General features: G+C 47.1%; 4 protein-coding genes across 4 annotated transcripts; 3 read left to right on the plus strand and 1 right to left on the minus strand.

The window, feature by feature from the left end:
• Positions 1-6: 6 nt before the first annotated feature.
• On the plus strand, positions 7-5,037 carry FSUBG_2265 (adenosinetriphosphatase; the record flags this gene model as incomplete). The annotated part of the gene is made up of 1 exon (XM_036680019.1): positions 7-5,037. The coding sequence occupies one exon, from the start codon at positions 7-9 to the stop codon at positions 5,035-5,037; it is 5,031 nt and encodes a 1,676-aa protein (XP_036542185.1).
• Positions 5,038-6,025: 988 nt separating this feature from the next.
• FSUBG_2266 (uncharacterized protein) lies at positions 6,026-8,005 on the plus strand (the record flags this gene model as incomplete). The annotated part of the gene is made up of 4 exons (XM_036680020.1): positions 6,026-6,424; positions 6,482-6,685; positions 7,167-7,560; positions 7,608-8,005. The coding sequence occupies 4 exons, from the start codon at positions 6,026-6,028 to the stop codon at positions 8,003-8,005; spliced, it is 1,395 nt and encodes a 464-aa protein (XP_036542186.1).
• A 1,590-nt stretch (positions 8,006-9,595) lies between these two features.
• Positions 9,596-12,637, minus strand: FSUBG_2267 (uncharacterized protein; the record flags this gene model as incomplete). Its single annotated transcript, XM_036680021.1, has 1 exon — positions 9,596-12,637. The coding sequence occupies one exon, from the start codon at positions 12,635-12,637 to the stop codon at positions 9,596-9,598; it is 3,042 nt and encodes a 1,013-aa protein (XP_036542187.1).
• Positions 12,638-15,805: 3,168 nt separating this feature from the next.
• FSUBG_2268 (vegetative incompatibility het-e-1) lies at positions 15,806-21,312 on the plus strand (the record flags this gene model as incomplete). The annotated part of the gene is made up of 12 exons (XM_036680022.1): positions 15,806-15,858; positions 15,912-16,149; positions 16,203-16,259; positions 16,311-16,622; positions 16,682-16,852; positions 16,902-16,985; positions 17,199-17,242; positions 17,439-17,627; positions 17,980-18,854; positions 18,906-19,603; positions 19,667-21,090; positions 21,219-21,312. 12 exons carry the CDS (start codon positions 15,806-15,808, stop codon positions 21,310-21,312), a joined length of 4,239 nt encoding a protein of 1,412 aa, XP_036542188.1.
• Positions 21,313-21,535: the final 223 nt, after the last annotated feature.

Genomic DNA, 21,535 nt, shown 5'->3' on the forward strand with positions numbered 1-21,535 from the left:
GCGACTATGCCCGAGACCGCGTCGCCCGCCAACGTGCTGCCCAAGTCGGACCCTGATGCCATCAAGGACGAGAACGCGCCCGAGGCGCATGTCAATGGGGATGACGCGTTGAACGGGATGACTAATGGTCACGATGAGACGAACGGCGATGCACCAGAATCACAGCCAAACGGTCATGTCCATGACGATGAACGACCTGCAAAAAGACGACGCACACGAGAGTCAACACCTCCACGCACGCCGAAAAAGATTAAGCCCGAGTCGCCACCATGGAAGAAGATAGCTGCCGACGGCCCAACGTCATTCACGGAAAATGGACGTCGGAAATCGGGCCGCATCAATACACTCCCACTCGAAACAAATACAAAAACTCGAAGCACGAGACGATCTGGCGCAAATTCCAATGCTTCCAAACCAAAGGCAGAAATTCAGTTGACTAATGGCAACTCGAGAAAGATGCCCAACGGCTCACACAAAGCTAGCCCCGCCACCAAAGCTCCCTCGAAGCAAACACCCGCGTCGACTCCAAAATCTTCAAAAAAGCCTACAGAAACCCGTCCTTCCCGTTCCACCCGACGTCGAAGCCCTTCTCCAAAAGCCTCGACCAGATCAAGGAGATCCGCACGATTTAGTGATATTAAAGACGACATTCAAGAATCGAAAAATGTTACCAATCGATCGCCCCGCATTAAGTTACGAGTCGGACGATCTGGCGATATTCCTCTGGTGCATCCTGATCAAGTCCGAAAGAAACCGAAGATTAGTACGAACTTTGAAGACTTCTGGGCTCGAGCTGGTGACATCCCTGTTGAGGACGGTGGACTCCTTGCCTCTGAAGATGGCCCTCCTTATACTGATGAAATGGCTGCCAAGGACGCGCGCGCCATTCTTCGAATCGAACAAGAAGTTGAACCTGGTGGGCTACTCTCCCAAGGGCGCTGCTCAGTATTCCTCCCGGAAGCAGAGGAAGAGCCACCTAGGCAATGGGCTCGACAAGACCACATGGTGAAGGCTATGACGAATTTTCGAAAACTGATGCTGGCTGAGCAACAACGGCATCGATTGACCGCGAAAAAAGTGGCCGAGGCCTGTCGAGACGAGTGGTTACGGCGCCAACCAAAGTCAGAAGAGGAGATCGAAGCGGAACAAAGGGCGAGATGGATATCTCGGTATCGTGTTGTGATGAAGGCACTTTTTGGCACATGGGAAAATGTTCGTGCTGAAGTCAATCGTCGAAGGTTGGTCGAATGGGAACAAGAAGAGCAGAAGAGAGTCAAGGCAGCTTTGAATGAAGCTGTTAACCTCTCTGAACAGAAATTGCAAGCCCGGAGAGCAGGATTGGACTCGGAGCAACTTTCTGAAGAGGAAGATGATGGATTCGATGATCTTAGCGACGATATGAGCATGGACGATGACGATGACCTTGACTTAGCGTCGGGAGAAGACGGAGATAACGAGGACGACCCCGACAGCGATATCATGTCTTCAGATGAGGAAGAGGGTGACGAAGAGGAGGACTTGAAGGATGTTGGTGATGAGAACTTGACACAAGAACAGCTGCGCGAGAAGTATGCCCATATACCAGAACTCGAAAAGCCGGATGCAGAAACACCGACCACCGAACCAAGCCGCGATGACACTGATGCAGTCGATACTGCCCAAGCAACCGCGGAAGAAAATGCCGACACCAGCGACGAGTCTGTTGATATGGATGATGATATGGGGTCTACCGATATGGATAGTGACGAGGAGGGGGATGATGCATCGGAAGAAGAGTCTGATGAAGATGCTGGGGGTGGTCTCCTAGGACTTCTTTTTGGCAAGTCGGAGCTGAAGAAGATAAACGATGAAGCTGTGACAGAGGAGCCAACCGAGAATGGGGACACTGAGATGCCTGACGCAGAAGAGTCAACGCTAACGGTTAATGGTGAAGCTCGGGATGAGGGAGCATCTGTTGAGAAGCCCAAAGCGACAGAAGAGGAGAGGGCCGCCGATATTGCACAGAAGACCTCAACACCGCCCCCAGAGACCATTGCACCCGACGCGGCGACTAATGATGTCCCGGTTGAAGGTGATACCGTTACTGAAGCCCCAGCGGACTCCACGCTTCAAGATACTGAAGTTGTCATGACAGAACCCACCGAGGAACAAGAATCGGCACCAACTCTACCCTTGGAAAATCACAGATCAGCATCAGAACAACCAACTAATCCTCCCAGTCGTGCTCATAGTATGTCTCCCCCTCCTACATCAGAAACCAAGCCATCTGAGCTGGACACAGCTTCTTCCGGGGAGATGATGGTAGTAGACAAAACTGGGCCAAGTCGATCGGCTTCACCACAGCAATCATCAAATCACAAGATTGATGTACCATTTCTTCTTAGAGGCACACTACGAGAGTATCAGCGCGATGGACTTGACTGGCTGGCAGGTCTTTACGCCAACAGCACCAATGGTATTCTTGCCGATGAAATGGGTCTCGGCAAGACGATTCAGACCATTGCTCTTCTTGCACATCTAGCATGTCAGCACGAGGTTTGGGGACCGCATCTCGTTGTAGTCCCTACCAGTGTCATGCTCAATTGGGAAATGGAGTTCAAGAAATGGTGCCCTGGCTTTAAAATTTTGGCATACTACGGATCTCAGGAGGAACGAAAACGCAAGCGACAAGGCTGGAACAACGATGATGTGTGGAATGTTTGTATTACCTCATATCAACTTGTCCTTCAAGATCAGCAAGTGTTCAAGCGACGTCGCTGGCACTACATGATCCTTGATGAAGCACACAACATCAAGAACTTCAAATCTCAAAGATGGCAGACCCTACTTGGCTTCAATACTCAAGCCAGGCTACTACTCACAGGAACACCTCTTCAGAATAATCTCACAGAACTTTGGTCACTCCTCTTCTTCCTCATGCCGGCCGAGAATGGCGTTGGTGGTTTCGCTGACTTACAGGAATTTCACGATTGGTTCGCAAAGCCTGAATCACAAATTCTTGAGAGTGGAAGAGAACAGATGGACGATGAGGCGCGAGCTATCATCTCGAAGCTACACAAGGTTCTGCGACCCTATCTGCTACGACGATTGAAAGCCGATGTCGAGAAGCAAATGCCCGCCAAGTATGAGCACGTTGAGTTTTGCCGACTCTCCAAGCGACAACGTGAGCTCTACGATGGATTTCTTTCGCGGAATGACACCAAAGAGACACTCAACTCCGGCAATTATCTGTCCATCATCAACTGTCTCATGCAGCTGCGAAAGGTCTGCAATCACCCAGATCTCTTCGTTGACCGACCCATCATGACATCCTTCCGAATGAACAAGTCTGTCGTCTCAGACTATGACTTTATCGAGCAAAGGGTTCAGAAGCTACTTCTTGATCCCAAGCCCATGAAAGACGTCAGCCTTGGCTTCCTCAACCTCATTCCCACACAATCCGAAAGCCTCTCCACAACACAGGCTGAGCGAATCTCACAACTCAGCTCTCATCGAATATTAATGGACCTTAAAGAGGCTCAGAGAACCCGAGCACACCAAGCAAACGACCACCTAGACCCTTCAACAGTCGCATCTAATATCGCATACTTGGAGAGTGGCGCAAGATGGGGACGCTTTGAAGAGCTTCAACATTGTGTGTATCTTAATGCCCTACGCCGCCAGAAGAAGCCCATTTATGGCAAGAACTTGGTAGAGTTGTTAACTATTGGTACCGATAAGAGGCCATACAAGCCTCGGCCTAAAGTTCCTCGTATGGTAATGTCTTGGTTCGAAGAGGAATCGAGACTCATTCAGTCGATGATACCAACCGTCAATCAACGTGCCGACAGCTTCAAGACGATCATTGAGAAGTTCTCATGTGTTACACCGGCGGTTGTGACTAGAGACATGGAGCAATTTGTCCTTGGTCGCAAAGGAATTGAAGCATTTACAGACGAAGACCTCAAGCTCTCGAAACCCGTCCGATGGGCGCCATTCCTACCTAAAGAAGCGCCACCAGATCCTTGGCACGAAGGACGCATGCGACTCAGCATTCAATTCCCCGACAAGCGTCTCTTACAATACGACTGCGGAAAGCTTCAGGTTCTGGACAAGCTACTGCGAAAGCTTCAGACTGGTGGTCATCGCGCCCTCATCTTTACACAGATGACCAAGGTCTTGGATATCCTGGAACAATTCTTGAACATTCACGGTCACAAATATCTCCGTTTGGATGGTGCTACCAAAGTGGAACAGCGACAAATCCTTACCGACCGATTCAATAATGACCCTCGAATTCTATGCTTCATCCTGTCGACTCGATCAGGCGGTCTCGGCATCAATCTTACAGGTGCCGATACCGTCATCTTTTACGACCAAGATTGGAACCCCGCCATGGACAAGCAATGCCAAGATCGATGCCACCGTATTGGACAGACTCGCGATGTACACATCTACCGTCTAGTCAGTGAACACACAATTGAGGCCAACATTCTTCGCAAAGCTTCGCAGAAGCAGATGCTAGATGATGTGGTGATTCAAGAAGGAGAGTTCACTACCGACTACTTTAACAAACTCTCTGTACGAGACGTCCTCAGCGACAAACTCGACACAAAGAGCGAAGGATTGGATGCTGCAGACGCCGCCTTGGATAGAGTCCTCGGCGGCCCTGACACCAATACTGACCAGCGACGAGTCGGCCGGGCGCTCGAACAAGCAGAAGACAGAGAGGATGTTGCAGCTGCCCGTGTCGCAGAGAAGGAAATCCAAGCCGACGATGCTGACTTTACCGAGAAGCCCAACAACAATGCTTCCGGCACATCAACAGCGCGTCAAGGTACTCCCGCTGGCAAGTCCGTTCTCGACGGCGGACTCGATGATCTCGACACACCTCAAGTGGAAGAAGAACCAGAGTACAACGCATGGGGCCACAAAATGCACACCATCGACGACTACATGCTCAGCAACATGGCAGAGCAACTCAAAGACACGAAACTCGAACTGCCCAAGGACAAAAAGAAAGGGAAGAAGAAGGGCAAGGACACACGCAAGCGATAATAATAGCCACTCACGAAAAAAGACATTCTTGTATACTAGCAACATCATCATCATCATTTGGGCGGAACAAAAAACGGCGCGGCGGCATGACAGAACATGGCAGTTTTGCGTTTTTTGCTTGTAGAATCTACAGTAGGATCATGGTTGGTCGTAGTAGAAGGCATTGGAGTTTCGGGGAGAGGAGGGGCGCGTAGTATACTAGACTTGTAAGACTTTGATGAGAGAGAATGAAAAAAAGACAATTGCTGCTCTGACTCTGGGGTTTGTTTGCCAAGATGTGAGGATCAGCTTATGGCCAACAAGTAGTGAAGCTGTTGCTTGAGTGATGTGCCCCGGCCACTAACGATTGTGTTTGCGCTGCATAGCAGTGGAGGTTACCAGCAAAATGGCGGACTGAAGATGCTTCTCACCACGACGCTTCCGCTGCGCGACGGAGCGCATTAATCACGTTCTTGTCATGTAAGCAAAACAGGGCTGGGCACAGCCACGCTCGGTACAACAACATATTCAGCTGTTCTTCCAGGCTGACAAGTTATTTTACCTAGGTTCTGTAGCAAGCGAATTTTCTCTCCCTAGGTTAGTACCTAGAGCAGAGAGCTGCGGGGAGCTACCCCACCTAAGTCTGGCTAACGACCCAGCTCTGCATCTTAGGCTACTCCAAATGGTCTAGATTGGCTGACATGCAGTGAGCATATTGTAGGTAAAATGTCAAGCTTTATCGTGACGGCTGATAGTCAGCTTACTTACATTGTCTACATGCTAAATAATTGGGCCATCCAAGGGTCCAAGGCTTAAGGAACGGCGTTGCCGAATGCGGCTGACATGATCGGGATACTACCACACGAAAATTCGTTAAGTCCATTGCCATTGACGTTGAATGCACCAGACGATATCACAGCATAAGAAGATGACGGCCCCCGCGCATATAATTAAACTTGAAGAGCCCGTACCAAGCATAATTACATCCAAGACCCAATACTAAACCATCATGGACCTTGGTGTACCCTCTGCCTACGAGTCATACTCGAACCGGCTCGACCCTCATGACGAAGTCGACGATGACTACGCCGCAAAGGAATTCCTAGCCGTCTCCGACCAACATGTTCTCCTCAGGAGGCGCCGTGCGCGGAATAAACGTCGGGGTGCTTTTGATACCGTCAGACTCTGCCTCCGCATCTTGATCCTCTTACTCGATCTGAGTATTCTGAGTTTACTTATCCATGGAGTTAATACTTGGGATATAACATATAACTCTGTGGATAGAAACGAGGATGGCTGGGGAACTCAACGGGCTTTGGTTAACATGTTCTCGACCTGGTTAATGCTAGCAATTGCAGTTTTTGCATCCTTTGTCCAGATAATAGCTTTAGCAACTCATCTCAGTCTTGTGAGTTCACGAAAAGACAACTTAAAGCCTATTCACAATTTTCTAACATCAGGATAGCCCCAATCCTTGCGCGATGGCTGGGTACATACCGTTGCCGTGCTGGCCAGCTCTGGTACTGTGATTGCAGCCTGGGTTATCGCAACTATTTACTTCATTGTCGACAAAGAAGTGCTTCAGGGTGACTGGGACCTATGGTCTTGGTCATGCCAGAGCAGGTCCCGGCACAGCTCTGGCCCTTGGGTAACTCTGTGCATAGAAATGGTAAGATAATCTGACTCTTGTGTATTTGATGATTGCTAATAACTACTGTTGTAGTCTTATACATTTATTGCCAGTCTTGTTGTTATAGTCCTTGAGATTATTGGCCTAGCTTTATATGTCATTTCGCTGAGAGGGGTTTATATTGTTGGAAAGTACAGCAGGGCTAGCACAGTTTATTAGCAGCCAACTGCCAGTAACTTTACTTTGGTGGTGGGTGGCAGGGTGGTGATCCTGCTACGCCTCGCGCCCCGCACAGCCACGCTAAGGTAACAGGACCAACAGAACTTGGTTAGCCTGGGCCCGTGTATAAAGCACCTAGAACCCACTCTCTTCTAGAAGGGTTCTGGTGTTCTTTCAACTAAGAACAAATGACGCTATTCCCACCTTGAAGCGACACATCCACGCAACATCAATTTACAGACCCAACACATGGCACTTTTCATCATTTAGCACAACACGCAATTTATAAACTCATCTCAAGATGTCTACCTCCAAAGCTACAGAAACGACCGAAAAGGTCTCCGACCTCCCCCCATCATTCCAAGAAACAATGGCCTCATCACCACCCATCTTCCAAACCCAATTCGCCTGCATGACCTTCAACATGTTCGACCGCATTCGTCTCATTAACTTCACGGAAGCAGAAGTATCAGCCATCAAAGAAGTCGTCGCAGCCCGGTGGTCACCGGGTCTTTCACATGTGCAACCCTACGGGGAGTCAATGGAATTTAGGCTTCGTGGAAGACCTTGGCTACATAGATGTGATGGGAACGATAACTCGAGGAGACTAATGCTGAGAATTCTGGAGAAGTTGTTTGATATGGGTTGGGTGTTGCAGGGAGCTATGGAGATTACGCTCAAGTCTGAGAGTAAAGGTAAGACTTCTGACTATCTTATATGAATAACTTAGCTGATGTATTAGATTCACTTATATTCCGAAAACAAGATCCCATCCCACCACCATGCGACTGGATCTGTATATCCTTCGACAACAGCGATAAACTAAAGATCGTAGACTCACCACCCAAAGACCTCACAGACGCAATCCTTCAAACATTTGGTCGTGATGTAAGACGTAAAGAAATCACATCTGACCGCGTCAAGATACATCTTGCAAACACGCCGTGGAATCCTTCAGGGACAGATACTGTTCAGACGAGGATCATACTGCTAAAGTTGATTGAGACATTGGAGAGATGTGGTTTCACAATTTATGCTACGATTGGGTCGAAGGGCGAGGATGAGGAGGGTGCGCAAGATTTGTTGGTTTGCCAGAGGGTGAAGGGTTGGATTCCTGGGGCGCCCATATGGCACCGGTAGATTTCTTTATCTAATATAATTCATCTTCTTGACCAAACCGGCAGCAACGAGCTCATCCGTTGGAATTCTTCGCTTCTTCTTATCCAAAAAGGCCGCCCGTCTCCGTTCCTTATTCCGCTCGATGTCGGCTTCAACTTTTACGGTGCATTTTCGCCATGATCTCTCTGATAGTCAAAGGTTTCTCATCTATACATAGGCAATTTGGCTATAAAACTTATACTGGGATGCGATACAGAGTGCATGAATGGTTTATACTTGATACCCCTTTCAATGCGTCTGTATGGCAAGAGAAGAACTTGCTGGCGGCAGGGACTTTGGGCGGGCTAGGAGGGGGCTATATCAACCTCCAGAGGGAGATTTCAGGAGTAAAGCCAACTCGGCTGCCGTGGGAGGAAGGGGAATAAGAGACATGGGTTGCGGATGGCCATCAGGCTCGGTGATGGTGAGCGTCGAACCCGGAGCAGCAGCCATTTCGTCTTTTGAATTTGAGAGAGAGAGAGAGAGAGAGAGAGAAGAGAAAACGGCGCGGAATAAAAGATTATGATGCTAAGCACGTGATATCTTGTAATCCTGAACACGGCGAGGCTTTTGCCTGGTAAAACTGGATGGCAGTGACGGGCTCTCCCCAGGTGGAACGTCCCTGATTCACTGCCTCCTCGAATGGGACATGGTATTCAGCTGGCGTCACTGGTCAACTTTCTTCACAACCTCATAATCAGATTCTTCTCAAAGCCAGCTTCAGCTTGAGCATCAGCACCATCGTCTCTAGTCCCCCGCCGTCTCCAGTTCTCTGACTTAGTCAATCTCCTTTCTTTTTTTTTTAAATAAAAAAAGAATTCCAAAGAAGAGATGGACTCTAATTCGACCAGATTGGCCACTGGCCGATCAAAGCTTACAGCCGCCGGTACGCCAAGCGCGTTGAATGAGGTACTCAGAGCTAATGTGTGTATAGATGTACAAGCAATGTCGATCAGAGCAATCCTGGTCAAAATTCGTCGCACTGTCAAGATGAATAGGAGGAGACGAAGAAGGAGGAGGTAGCCTATACCAGCTTCTCGGACTCTCTCGCCGCTTACAAGACGCGAAGAGTCCCACCAGAGGAGTTCGAGGAGTGCTGTTGCCGATCTTGCAAACAACTGAAGGTGTTATAAGACTTATGACTACTTACATATTCTTTAGCCCTGAACTAATTAGTTAATAGGTTGTAATTGCAGAAGTCAAAAGGGAGGTGAAAGATGAAGACGAAGAGGAGGACTCGGAACCGCCTACCAAGAGGCGTCGAGTCAGGAAGTAGTTGGCTGGAGATGATTCTCGTTTTGTCGTCCTTTTCATGAATGATATACAGAGTGTCGACTAAAACATAACGGACACCGAGCGCGCAGAGAAATGAAGAAGACGAAGACGAAGATCAAGACTTGGAGCCACCCACCAAAGGCACGAGGAAGTAAACTGGCGCAAGTATCTGCAATCTACTCCCAATGCCAAGCACCCTAAATGTTAGGGCGCTGGCTTGGTGATTTTTAGATCAACTCATCTGAGTCTAGACCAGCTTGTATGAGTTAGGACTAATTTATATGAGTTTAGACCAACTCATCTCAAATAGAATACATCAGGCTCAGGCTTCGCCGCAAAGAACGCCAAGTAATGGATCTTCCCAACGCCAACCCTCTCAGATACTCCATCCCTCGTCTCTCTAAGCAACAGCACGTTACAAACATCCAATATAGTGGTAGTTCCAAAGCGACCTATATCCCATCGTGGATCTCCAGTTTCATTAACCTTCTCACCACTTGGCTTCACACTCTCATCAGGTGCTTCAGGTAAGCGCCTGCGCTGTAGCCACTCATCTTGAAGAAGCTCGTACTGCATTCTCATTGGATCGCCATCCCAGTACATTTCCCAGCCAATGGGCGGAGGGGCAATATACGGAAGACTGTCGCGAGATATGGCCACGAGGATGTATTTCACCGGTGAACTCTGGACTTCTTCAGCTGTTGAGGGGATGTTGAGATGTTCAAGCGAGACGTTGAGGCTCAAGCTTCCTGCGCGGTATCCTTGATGGTAGAGGATACGCTGCCACGGTCGACGGTCGTTGGCTGATCGATCCTCATCGTTGACCCCTATCTGGATGAAGTTATCCTGTATAGGCGATGCCAAATAAGACTCAGATGGCTTATCACATAGTCGAACTGACACCGCTTTTGCACGAAAGTACAAAGTGTCTTCGAAAGGCAACTCCACGATAGGCTCGTCAGGAAGATTAATCGGAAACTCAAATTTCATGCCCGGATACGCATCGTGCACGAAGAGATGCTGATTTCGGTCCTCATTGTGCTCTACCGCCCATCCATGCTCGTAGCAGTCAATATGCAAAAGCGACCACAAATCAGTCTTGTGCAACAAAAGCCGTGAATTCTCAGCCTGGCGTCTCTTCTCGTCGATTTCCTTCTGTGTTCTCTCCACTTGTACAAACTTCTCCATGAATTCGTCAACTGTAGCTGACTTCAGCCACATTATCATACTAACTGGCTCATAACACACGGCGTTGTGGAAACCTCTGCCACGGTACGCAACGTGCCCCTGCCAAGCTGCCCAGGACCAACTGGGAAACAAAATCTTTCCATCTGGTGATCGTCTTCGAGAAAGGGGTTCTTTGGGGTACCATAAGAGAGATCGCGTAAGAGCAAATTCAGGCATAGCGTGCCAGAACTTGGTATTTGTCCCGCGACGAATAAGGTCTGCAATACCGATAAAGGCGTTGACGGCGTCGGACTGCCAAGTCATGTTTCTCCTTGTATAAGCATCAACAGCGTGAGCGTACGCTTCCCAGAGTGTATATCCCTTGATGAGAGGTGCATCGATTGTATCTGAACTCGGAATGGCTCTAGACTTGTACAACGGAGCACCGTCCTCTGAAGCTTCGCCAGTAGTTGGGTCCTCGCCGATAAAAATCGTCACGTCATCTTCTGTCGCGAAAGCTTTGTTGATATATGCGGCTTGAGTTGGATCAGACCATATGCGAATCCACAAGTTGTGGATTCGAGATGTTAGTTGGAGGTGTTCATTGAAAGACGTGATCGTGTATGAAATGGGGTTAGAGACAGGAACGGTATCCTCGAAGCAGGCTCCGTGGGGACAGACAAAGCACATTTGAGAGTCGGTGAAGTAGACTGATCGCCTTGAGAGGACTCGTTCTTGGAACGTCCACGCTCTGGTATTCCAGAGTTTATCCTCGATATCAGAATACTTTTGTCTGGCATCTTGGAATGCAACGGCAAGAGTAAGTCCCTGGAGCGTTTCGATGCTCTGCTCCTGTGATCGAGGGACACCAACGCCCGGCAGTCCGTCGGTGGGGTTGACGTTGGAAGAAGCCATGATTGATAACGTTGCATTGGCGTAGATAGTTCCCATGTTAGAGATTATCCTAGCTTTGTCGTCCTTGTCATCTTGCATGATACACAGAGCATCAATCCAGATGTAACGGATACCGAGCTCCTTTGTGACCTTGATGGCATCAAGAACAGTTTGCGGAAGCTCGGCGTGCCCCAGACCTCCAGGCTTGCTGAGCTGGCCTCTTGTTTTGGTAGTGTATTGTGTCTGGCTACCAGTTCCCCAGACATAAGAAAGGCAGATGTAGTCGCAAGGAGTGTCAACCTCCTTCACGCAGTTGTCGACAGTATCTATGACTCGCAGTGTGCCCATGAGAGGCTTGAGATATTCAGTAGAGTCAGCTTCTGTTGATTTATGATCCTTGTTGCATGTCTGAAGCCACTCTCGAAGGCGAGATATATCAGCAGAGTCCTTCCGAACCACAAGACCCTGAAGAGGCTTCGATTGACTCTCCATAGGTTCAACTGGATGTATCACCAATCTTGAAACTTTTGACCGATCAAGATCTGAGAATTCGACTTCCAATCTCAGAGGAAGCTTCGGTCCATCATCCAGGGTACTGATACTCAATTGCATCCCCGGCCAATCTTCAGGATGAACATTCGCGAGTATCCCATCCTGAATAACCCTCTTTCGAATGAGTCTGCAAAAAGAACAACAACTGTTCTCGTCCATAACCATGGGAATGCCGTAAACTGAGATGCGGGACTGTCCTGGTAGTTGATTTCCCGGTAAGTCTCGTTGTGATAGAAGGACTTTGAAGTCAATGTGTCGACACATATCGCACAGATATTCAGGATCCGCCTCTTCAAGGATAGGCGGATCAGTGACGAACCACTCCTCATCACGCCCATCCGAGTCTTGAAATAACCCCCATCTTTGTATAAACTGATGATGCTTATACTCATCAAACTTGGCCGTCTCCTCATCCTTCACTTTCTCATCCGACTGTTCACCGTCTTCTTCTTCAACCGACGAAATATGTATGCTGATTCGACTCAGCTCTTCATCCGTCATACCATCAACATCTGGCTTCTTCTCCTGTATAGCCTTATCAACAGTCTCTAGACCCTGTCTTCCCCTTTTCTCGCCGAGAATCTCCCAGTCACGGACCATAGCCGCGGTCTCTGGTGATTGCTCAAGGGACTTTCCATCTTTTTCTTCCAAGGCTTTTCTGAGGATTGTTTGTGTAGTGTGATCACGGATGTTTTTGGAAACAACTGATTTTAGATTCGGTGCCATTGTGAATGACTTTTGCAGGGTGTATATCTTGGATATTGAAGAGCAGAGTAAGTCGGGAAATGATTCAAAGAGAGTCAAGGGCTTTGGCTAGTCTTATATGTGCTGAGCTCCGTAGGATTATACGCTGCGGGTTGTGATCCTTGTACTTCGGGCCGCTTAGCTTGCTGCGCCACGGACACGGACACGGACTTCAATTACACTACAGAGTACGGAATAGCCTTATAGTATTCAAGAAAGACAGCATCTAAGTACATTTTAGACCAATAAGAATGAAATTGCCCGGGACCCTAGGATTGCTGAAGGGTAAAGACTTTGCGTACCTTAGTTGGCTGGATCGTATCTTGTTGACCGATTTTGGGTATGCGACCAAACGGTAGATGTGCCAGGTTGTTTTGAGAACCTCCTGGAAAAGAGCTGATATATCTTCTTTAAACAAAGAGTAGCTTACCCTTTGGGCATGGTGGTACCAACTTTCCAAGGCATAGTCCAACAAGAGAAGTCTTTGCGTCGAGTTGGTGGATCCCTTGAGAACATCGTTCCGGTGAAGGATAGAAGCAAAAGATGATTGCTTCGAAACGGCATGTGCATCTTCAACTGTTGGAGCAAACTGCCTAGAATTAGCACACAGATTCTCAGTATCAGTAAAATGCCGAAAAATGTCTGGATGAGCCAGGCGAAGAAACAACCGTAAATAACAAGATAGGCCTCGATTGGAATGAACAGCCCCAGATCTGTCATCGTCAAAATTGAACATATCAGCAGTGTCCGGACCGTCTTCCATTGCTATGAGAAATGCGCACTGAACCAAAAATGGCGGGCGCATATTGAGTCGTTTATTCTCGTTGAAGTAGGGCTTCTCTTTACAACCAAAGGTGGTAGTTTCTCGGAGCTCTTCGATTCGCATGGGCCGTCTAGAGTACAGAACCCAACCAAGAACTGTTCTGAGCTTTGTAATATTAGAAGGCGACGTGATCTCCTTTAAGATCCTATTGTAAGTCTCCGGCGGTCTTCGGGGGAGTATTCAGTGCCTGTTTGAGCTCCTCATTATCATAGCAATTCTGGATTCCTATCAACTGACGACCAGCGGCGCATTGAAACATAAACTTAGTTCAGTGTTGTGTTCAAGGCTGCTGCTCTCGACAACTTACGACCCCCCTGCACGCCCTTTCATCTTTTCCACAATTTACCTCCTTTGAGACTCGTCCCATTGCTCAAGGTTGAATTTCCGAAGATGAAGTTCAATATCTGTTTCAACATCTTGGCTAGTGACCCGAACTTGTTCAGTACTTAGACTTCTTATGCGTGACTTGGTTTCGCGCGGGACCGTTGTACTGCTAATTACCAAGATCCATATACCGGGAATTGAAAGGTCATGTAATTGAGGTAGAACTGGCCGTAATCCCAGGGTGGTCAGTACTTTCGTCAAGAGAGTCTATGATGACATAAGAGCTGAAAGCGTCTTTGCAAGAGCTTCGAATATGACTATAAGCTTAGCCTCGTCGTCTGCAAGGTCCTTGTCACGCCTCTTCTTATACAAACCTTCTATCAAGTTCAAGTACTGTTGTTGTAGCTAGCCACCTGTGATGAACTGACTGGAGCAACATGCAATAAGTCCGAGATCGATCGTGCGTGACAGTAAAGTAGTGGTATATCACCGCTTTATTATCATCGTCTATGCAATCCACCTCAAGTTGATTGATAATAGAAGAGCTATAAAAGATTTTAGACTTATCGAGTATATTATAGCACATTTAGCATAAAATAGTCTTTCCGCAACTAGCTGGGAAATATATTAGCTGGATGTTATCTGAATGTCCTCCTGCCATAGTTACTTTTGCTATATAGCCACAAATTTCGATTGAGATCTCCATCGATCAAACTCGTTTCCTGTAAGGAACCATTTGCCCGTCTCCGTCACTGCTCTGTCTCTGTCGTGAATCATGAAAGCCTTGTTACAAAAAGTTATTAGATTCGGAACCAAAAATCCATTTGGAGATCTGCTCCAAACTATATGTACTCTGTCAGTTCTTTGTTCATATCTTTATAAAGTGGCTTTCATTTTTAGAATTTTCAAAGTATTAATACAGGCCGTAGGCCTACGTTATAGTTGGCTCGGACTCACCGCTGGGTTAGCCTTTGGATATAACTGCTTGGGTATCAACACGCACAGGACGAAAGTCTGGTCACTGCCAATATATTAGTTTCTAGCGACCGAGTTCTGAACCTTCGCGCAGGGGTTTGTGTAAGACGAAGACATTGTTTAAATGGCTATATTCTTGGAATATTTATAAATATACATACATTCGTATAAGGCGCGTGCTATAAGCATCAGTAGCAGTTTCTATTAACTTAAAATAATACTCTTATTAAATTAGTTTAGGCAGTATACTCTAATATAATTACCTAATAGCCTATCTAATAATTATATCTAATATATAAAGAGAACTTAAATGCATTTACTAAAGAATAAAAAGGCTACCCCAGTCACCCATCGTAGCTCTCTAACTCAACGTCAGAAACACTCCTCAAGATGCAGGCTCAATACATACATTCAATACCTTCAAGAGAACGCACAGCGGAGTTAAGATGACAAAGGAACGCCACACAATGTACACAAAACACCGCTGTTATCATTTTACGTAACTTGAGTCCATCAAAAATGACATAACCCTTGATAACAAGTAAATCCTTGTTGGCCATCCAGTAGCCGGAATTTCCCAACTATCTTGGCAGACTGCATGACTGGAAAGGTCTTTCTTGATAAGAACTCGTACGATTGGTGGAAACTTGTGATCGGCAATACCGGTTAGAAGATCAGGCCGGCTGAACAACCACTTCGACTCTTGGCCAACATCACTTCGCGAGCAATGCCCAATAGAAAATGATGTATCTCCACTTTGGAGGGCCTCAATATGCATTATGCAAACTTTTGATGTCCGGCTGACATATTACGAGGAAGTGGCTGATAAGATCATGGCTCAAAGAATAGGGTACACTGTAGCTGGGCGCAGCCCCAAATGGAGATTACCGTGTTTCAGCTCTGGACTGTAGGGATGTCGATTGGGTATAAGATCCTGATATTGGAGTTATTAAAATTTATCTTCTCTTGCTCTCACACAGGCCTTTGTTTATTCGAATTGGGTATTCCTAAGACTGTAACTTGTCAAGATGGCGCAACTCGGCCTGGAACAAATAGCATCGCCAGAAGATGCTAAGCTAGAGTATGTATAATTTAAATCAAGCCATGAATACCTATTAATCGTTCATGAATCAGTATCATCTTTGTTCATGGACTGTTTGGCAACCGCCGATCAACTTGGACAAAGAACGGAGTCTTTTGGCCAGATAGGCTACTTACTGGCGATATTAAAAATGCTCGTATCTTCACCTTTGGATATGATGCCGACGTGACCAAGTTCAATTGGAATGATGAAGTAACGACCCAAGTAATGGAGTCACATGCGGTCGATCTATGCGAAAGGCTCGTCACGTTGAGATCTAAGACAGAAACAGTGAGAGAAACCCCCCTTACTTTCCCGCGCTCTTGCTAAACATTCATCTCCAGGCTGATCGCCCGCTGATCTTCGTTGCACACAGCCTCGGTGGCTTGATCTGTGCTCAGGTAAGAACGCCATGTACCGTCAATTATGTCTAGATTGACGAGGCCGTCTAGATCATCGTGAAAGGCACATTGGTTGGTAGTAACGACAATCCTGCTATAATCGCGAGCAATACCCGCGGTATGATCTTCTTAGGAACGCCATTTCATGGCTCTCCGGTCGCCCCTTTTGGCAGTGTCCTTAGCTCAATGGTTAACTTCATTTGGGCAACCGATAGCCAAAAGGTCCATGATCTGGAAGAAAAGTCAGAGAAATTGAGAATCCTGGCAGAGAACTTTGCCACAGTATTAAACAAGCGGATTCGAGAAGGGAAAGAGATCCATGTAACCTTCTTTCATGAGACAAAGAAACTACACAAAGTTCTGGTGCGTAAATTTTATCTGATCTGCGACTAGCCGGTTTGCAATCTCACACAGTTTATTAGGTGGTTCCGGAATTAAATGCTCGAGTCCACGGATATGGAGACCACGCATCTATTGATGCAAACCATGAGACTATGTGTAAGTTTGCTGACGAAGACAGCCCTGGATATAAAAGTGTTCTTGGCGCTATTCAGAAAGCCTCGGTCGAGCCTGGTGCGAAACCAGAAGAAACTGTAAGCTAGCCATTCCCCAGTGGAAACCATCATTCTAACGACAATTCAGTCGCATGGTCCCAAAATTGAAAATAACAATTGGGGGGAGATTAAGAACCAGGTCCTCGGAAATCAGCTCATCAGTGGTGATCAGGTATTCAATTAGAGGATAGAGACTCTTCATGTAACTCCACGTATTCTGGCCTACCGCCTGACCGGCAGTGGTGTACCATCATCCCAGAATCCTCATGAGCTTGCTGTAGAATCCTTACTGATAGATGTATCAAGGCCTATAAGCCATCGTTATGCATACAGTATACAGTGGAATGCAAAGTGAAATTGGGACAAGTTCACCATACCAGACTAGGCCTTTGAGAAGAGACTCAGCAGTGATGTGGTTCTGCAAAGGCTGTAAGGCCAAGAGAACGATGAAAACTGCTTCATGATGTCTAACCCATCGATGAAGATTAGAGCGGCGAAATTCATGCCTAAAGCTTACCTCTGCTGTTCCAAATGGAAGAATATATACCATGTGGTTTGGGTTAATCCGTGACACTTCGGAAAATAGTGAATTCAAACTTTAACATTACTTGACGTGTTGGCCTAGTCCACCTGTTGCAGTCGAACCTCGGCACCGCCTGTGTGTTCGCTTACAGCGCAAGTTTATTTGGTGCCCAAAGCCCACTGTGCAGGAGCATCTCAAGAAGGAATGGGAGCCTTTTATTGGTCCGGTTGCTGCATGCAGCGAATTCCGGCTCAAGGTCGAGGCCATGCAGCATTGCCAAGTTGGCCAGATGTGGATTCACTTGCATTAAACATGTTTAGCCTGAGGCATTCAGTATTTCAGCCAGTGTCAGGAAAATGCTTTAAATATTTGTCCCCGCCACAATGGGTCTGGTCTCCTTCACAAGAGAGAGGTGACTGGATCAAACCAACCTGACGAAATCGGTAACGATGTTTACAGCTAGCGCCCGGGCCACCGCCGTACACAACCAAGTGTTAGGGTCCCAAGAAGTAAAGGGAGATCAAGTTTTTAATTTGTGAGTGACTGGTACAAAATGAATACTGTTCTGTTCCCAAAAAAGCAGCCCAACAGCTTCACTTTATGGCCTTGCCGCCTACCCACCCGCGTGCTAATGATGACCCAGCCTCTTGAACAACGACACTGATTCATTAATTTCCCTCCCAATCGTGTACGAGGCACGATATGACAGTAAAGATCTAGAAGAACACCCTAAGTGCCACGAAGACACTAGAAACCACGTTCGATCTATCATTCGCTCTCAGGTTCTGGATCTCAACGCAAAATCCGTTATATGGCTACACGCCCCTGCTGGAACAGGAAAGTCAACTCTGGCACGTACCCTAGTCAACGACTTTAGACAGGAAAACCGGCTAGCAGCTGGGTATTTCTTTAGGCGTGGTAATGAGTTACGCAATGACACCTGTCGAATCTTTTCAACAATCACAAGCCAGCTTATAGAGACAATCCCTGACTACCCGAATGCCCTAAGACAATCACTGGACAGTTTAACTATACAAGGACTTGAGAAGCTGGCTCTGTCAAAGCAGTTCGAAATTCTTATCTTCAATCCTTTGAGCACTCTCAATCCTGAAGACGGCCGATTTCCAAGAATCATTATTATCGATGCCCTTGACGAATGTACACGCCCAAAGGACATACCTCTATTGCTCCAGAAATTCGCGTCTCTCGAGCAAATAACAGCGTTTCGGCTTTGTGTTTTGTTTACCAGTAGGCGGGTCCCCCCATATCCTGTCACTGTAGGGGGGATGTCTGGAACTAGCGACCTTTGCCAAACAATTGCACTTCATGAAGATTTCAAAAAGGAGACAAGATCTGAGATTGAGATCGTCCTGAGCCATGGCCTTGCCGAGATTTGTCAAAAACGGTCTATTGAAAGACAAACTTGGCCAAGTTCTGAACAGTTCGATATTATAGTTCACCATGCTACGCACCCCTTTCCATTATTCGTCTACATCTCAACCCTGCTCCGTTACATAAGTAAGAGAGATCCAGTTCGCAGACTCCAAGACTGGATAAGCAATCGTCTAGTCAGCGTCAAGCAGCTCGACCAGATGTACGTGCCGATTATGAAGGCAGTACTGAACGGGGAATGGGGAGAGGATGGCACCCCCGAACCGTTGAATGGTGAAGAATGTACAGAGCTGCGGCATGTCCTGGGGTCTCTCGTCTTACTCACAAAGCCCTTGACTAGAAAGGCCTTGAGTAGCCTTCTCGAAATGAGGGAGAGTTCAGTCAATGACTGGCTGAAGAGTCTTCACGCAGTGATACATGTTTCTGATGATGAAGGATCGCCTGTGGAGCTTGTCCATAAATCTTTTGCCGACTTCCTTCTGGCAGACGACGGGGAGGTTTCAGACCCTTTAAGGATTAATGTTTCGGATACACATGGTTTCCTAGCAAAGCGATGCACCAGTCGAATGTTACAAGGAAGGCGCATTGGCTTACCACTTCCTGGTCTCCAAAAGAACCTCTGCATGCTACCAAAGCCAACAACAAGAACAGAAGACATTGATAGAGACCAGGTTGCAGCAAACATCCCTGATGATCTCCAATACGCATGCATGTACTGGGTACATCATTTGGTGCGAAGTGAAAAGGGAGTAGACTGGGAAATAATTTATACGTTTTTCACGAAACACGTCCTCCATTGGTTCGAAGCTCTTTCAATCTTGAAAGAATTGCCTGAAGGGGGAGCAGCCATCAGAAAACTTCTGAACCTACTATCCGTAAGTTGACTTAATACGAGGTTTACTTGGATATAGAGGGGAAACAAAGCTAACATACCATAGAGTTGTAAAACTGAATATGAGAGAAGAGACAGTTTAAGCGAGCTCCTAAGCGATGCACAGAAGTTTCTTCAGGACCACGGAACGACAATACAGGAATACCCACTTCAAACCTATGGTACTTCTTTAGTACTGAGCGACCCACGGAATACAGTCAAGAGGCTTGCTATGGAGTGTCAGGAGATGCGTATAGCAAGCATTCGAAGCATTCGGGGTGGTCTCATTGCCAGAGAAAGAGCCCTTGTGAGCGAATTCAGTGAGCCACGTTTGATAGGCCCAATCGCAATTTCACCAGATGGTTGCCTGGTGGCGGACACTGCTCCATCGAACTTGTGTCTGATCGATATTTCAACCGGTATTGTCATTCGAAGATTCCCTTATGATCAACCTAGAAGATATTCATTCCTAGCAGTGGCCTTTTCGGAAGATCAGAGGATCATCACAGCGGTGACACAAGAAAAAGAAGTATTTGTGTGGGATACGATACAGTCACCCGAGGAGCTGACCCGACGGCATGTGCTTGTGACTTGTGACAAATACTTCGCAAGTTGTGCTATTTGTGCCAAGTATTCCCTAATCGTAACATTATCAGAAGATTCGATACCACGATTGTGGGACTCCGAGACTGGGTGTCATCGTCAAACAATATCCAACGTCGTTCTCGACGGCGGAACCGACATTTCTCTTCGAGCGTTGAGCGACACCGAATTTACAATTGCTTTGATCAAGGCTAGCGGTGAAATATACCTTCTCAACGTCTGTGGAAAAACCGAACCAGTCACAGTCTTTGTTGGTGTTCATGGCTGTCTTGGCTATTGCCAAGCCGTCACCATCTCGCCATGCGGCAACTTGCTGACGTCATGGTCTAGCGACGAAATCTGGGTTTGGGTTCGGGATCAAGGGCAGATCTCACATCGACATACGATAAAATGCGTCGGAGATAGCTATGGGATGAATGTTGCATTTTTCCCCAATAGCGAGATGATAGCAGCTGGAGCTTCCGTCTTATCAATCTTCCATTTGCCGTTACAGCCCAATTGTAGAAGAGAAGGCCAGCCAGAGTTGCTAGCTGTTCACGATGATATTACGCCACCACCTTTATATATCTCTAATCTTGGCCGGATCATGAAAATGGTGATCGCTCTGGACGGAAAGACACTTGCAACAGTCAATTACGACTGCGCTCTATCGATATGGGATCTAGAAGAAGGGTCACTAAAACAAACCATTACAGGCGAGTTTGAATGGACGCATGAATTAGCCATCAGTTCAAATGGAAATATGCTGGCAACTGAACTCAAGTCACAAGAGCTGGGCCTGTGGAGGCTACAGGGAACCACAGCGACATTCGTGAACATAGTGGACATAGTGGACACGACTTACTGGATCGCAAAGATCGACTTCTCCCCTGGGCCAAATGCAAAGTGGTTAGTGGCAAACAGAGGTGGATATTTAGACTTGTGGGATGTAGCTAGTGGCCAACGACAATGGTGTTTGAAAGATTATCTCAGAGTCAACCGATGGGCTTTCTCATCCAATGCAACAAAACTTCTAGTCACAACAGAGTCTACAGCGGCAATAATCGATACGAGAACAGGGTGTTGCCAAAACATGGTCAGCTGGGCAGAACACTTTCCGACGACGTTTGACAACATTCTGGTAGTCGATCTCTCGTTTTCTTCGAATGACGAAGCAGTTGGAATTACATTTTTAGATTGGAATATCGAAGAATTCCGGTCCCTGTTATGGGAGTCAAATTCAAATACTGTTGAGATGGTGGAGCCGACTGCCCCGAACCAGCTTTACCCAGATTGCGTATACAACAATGTCTTCTGTGATGACATTGGAGACGACCGGTGGATAACGTATGGA

The sequence above is a fragment of the Fusarium subglutinans genome (genome assembly GCF_013396075.1).
Source record: "Fusarium subglutinans strain NRRL 66333 chromosome Unknown NRRL66333_c0000019, whole genome shotgun sequence".
Lineage (NCBI taxonomy): Eukaryota > Fungi > Ascomycota > Sordariomycetes > Hypocreales > Nectriaceae > Fusarium > Fusarium subglutinans.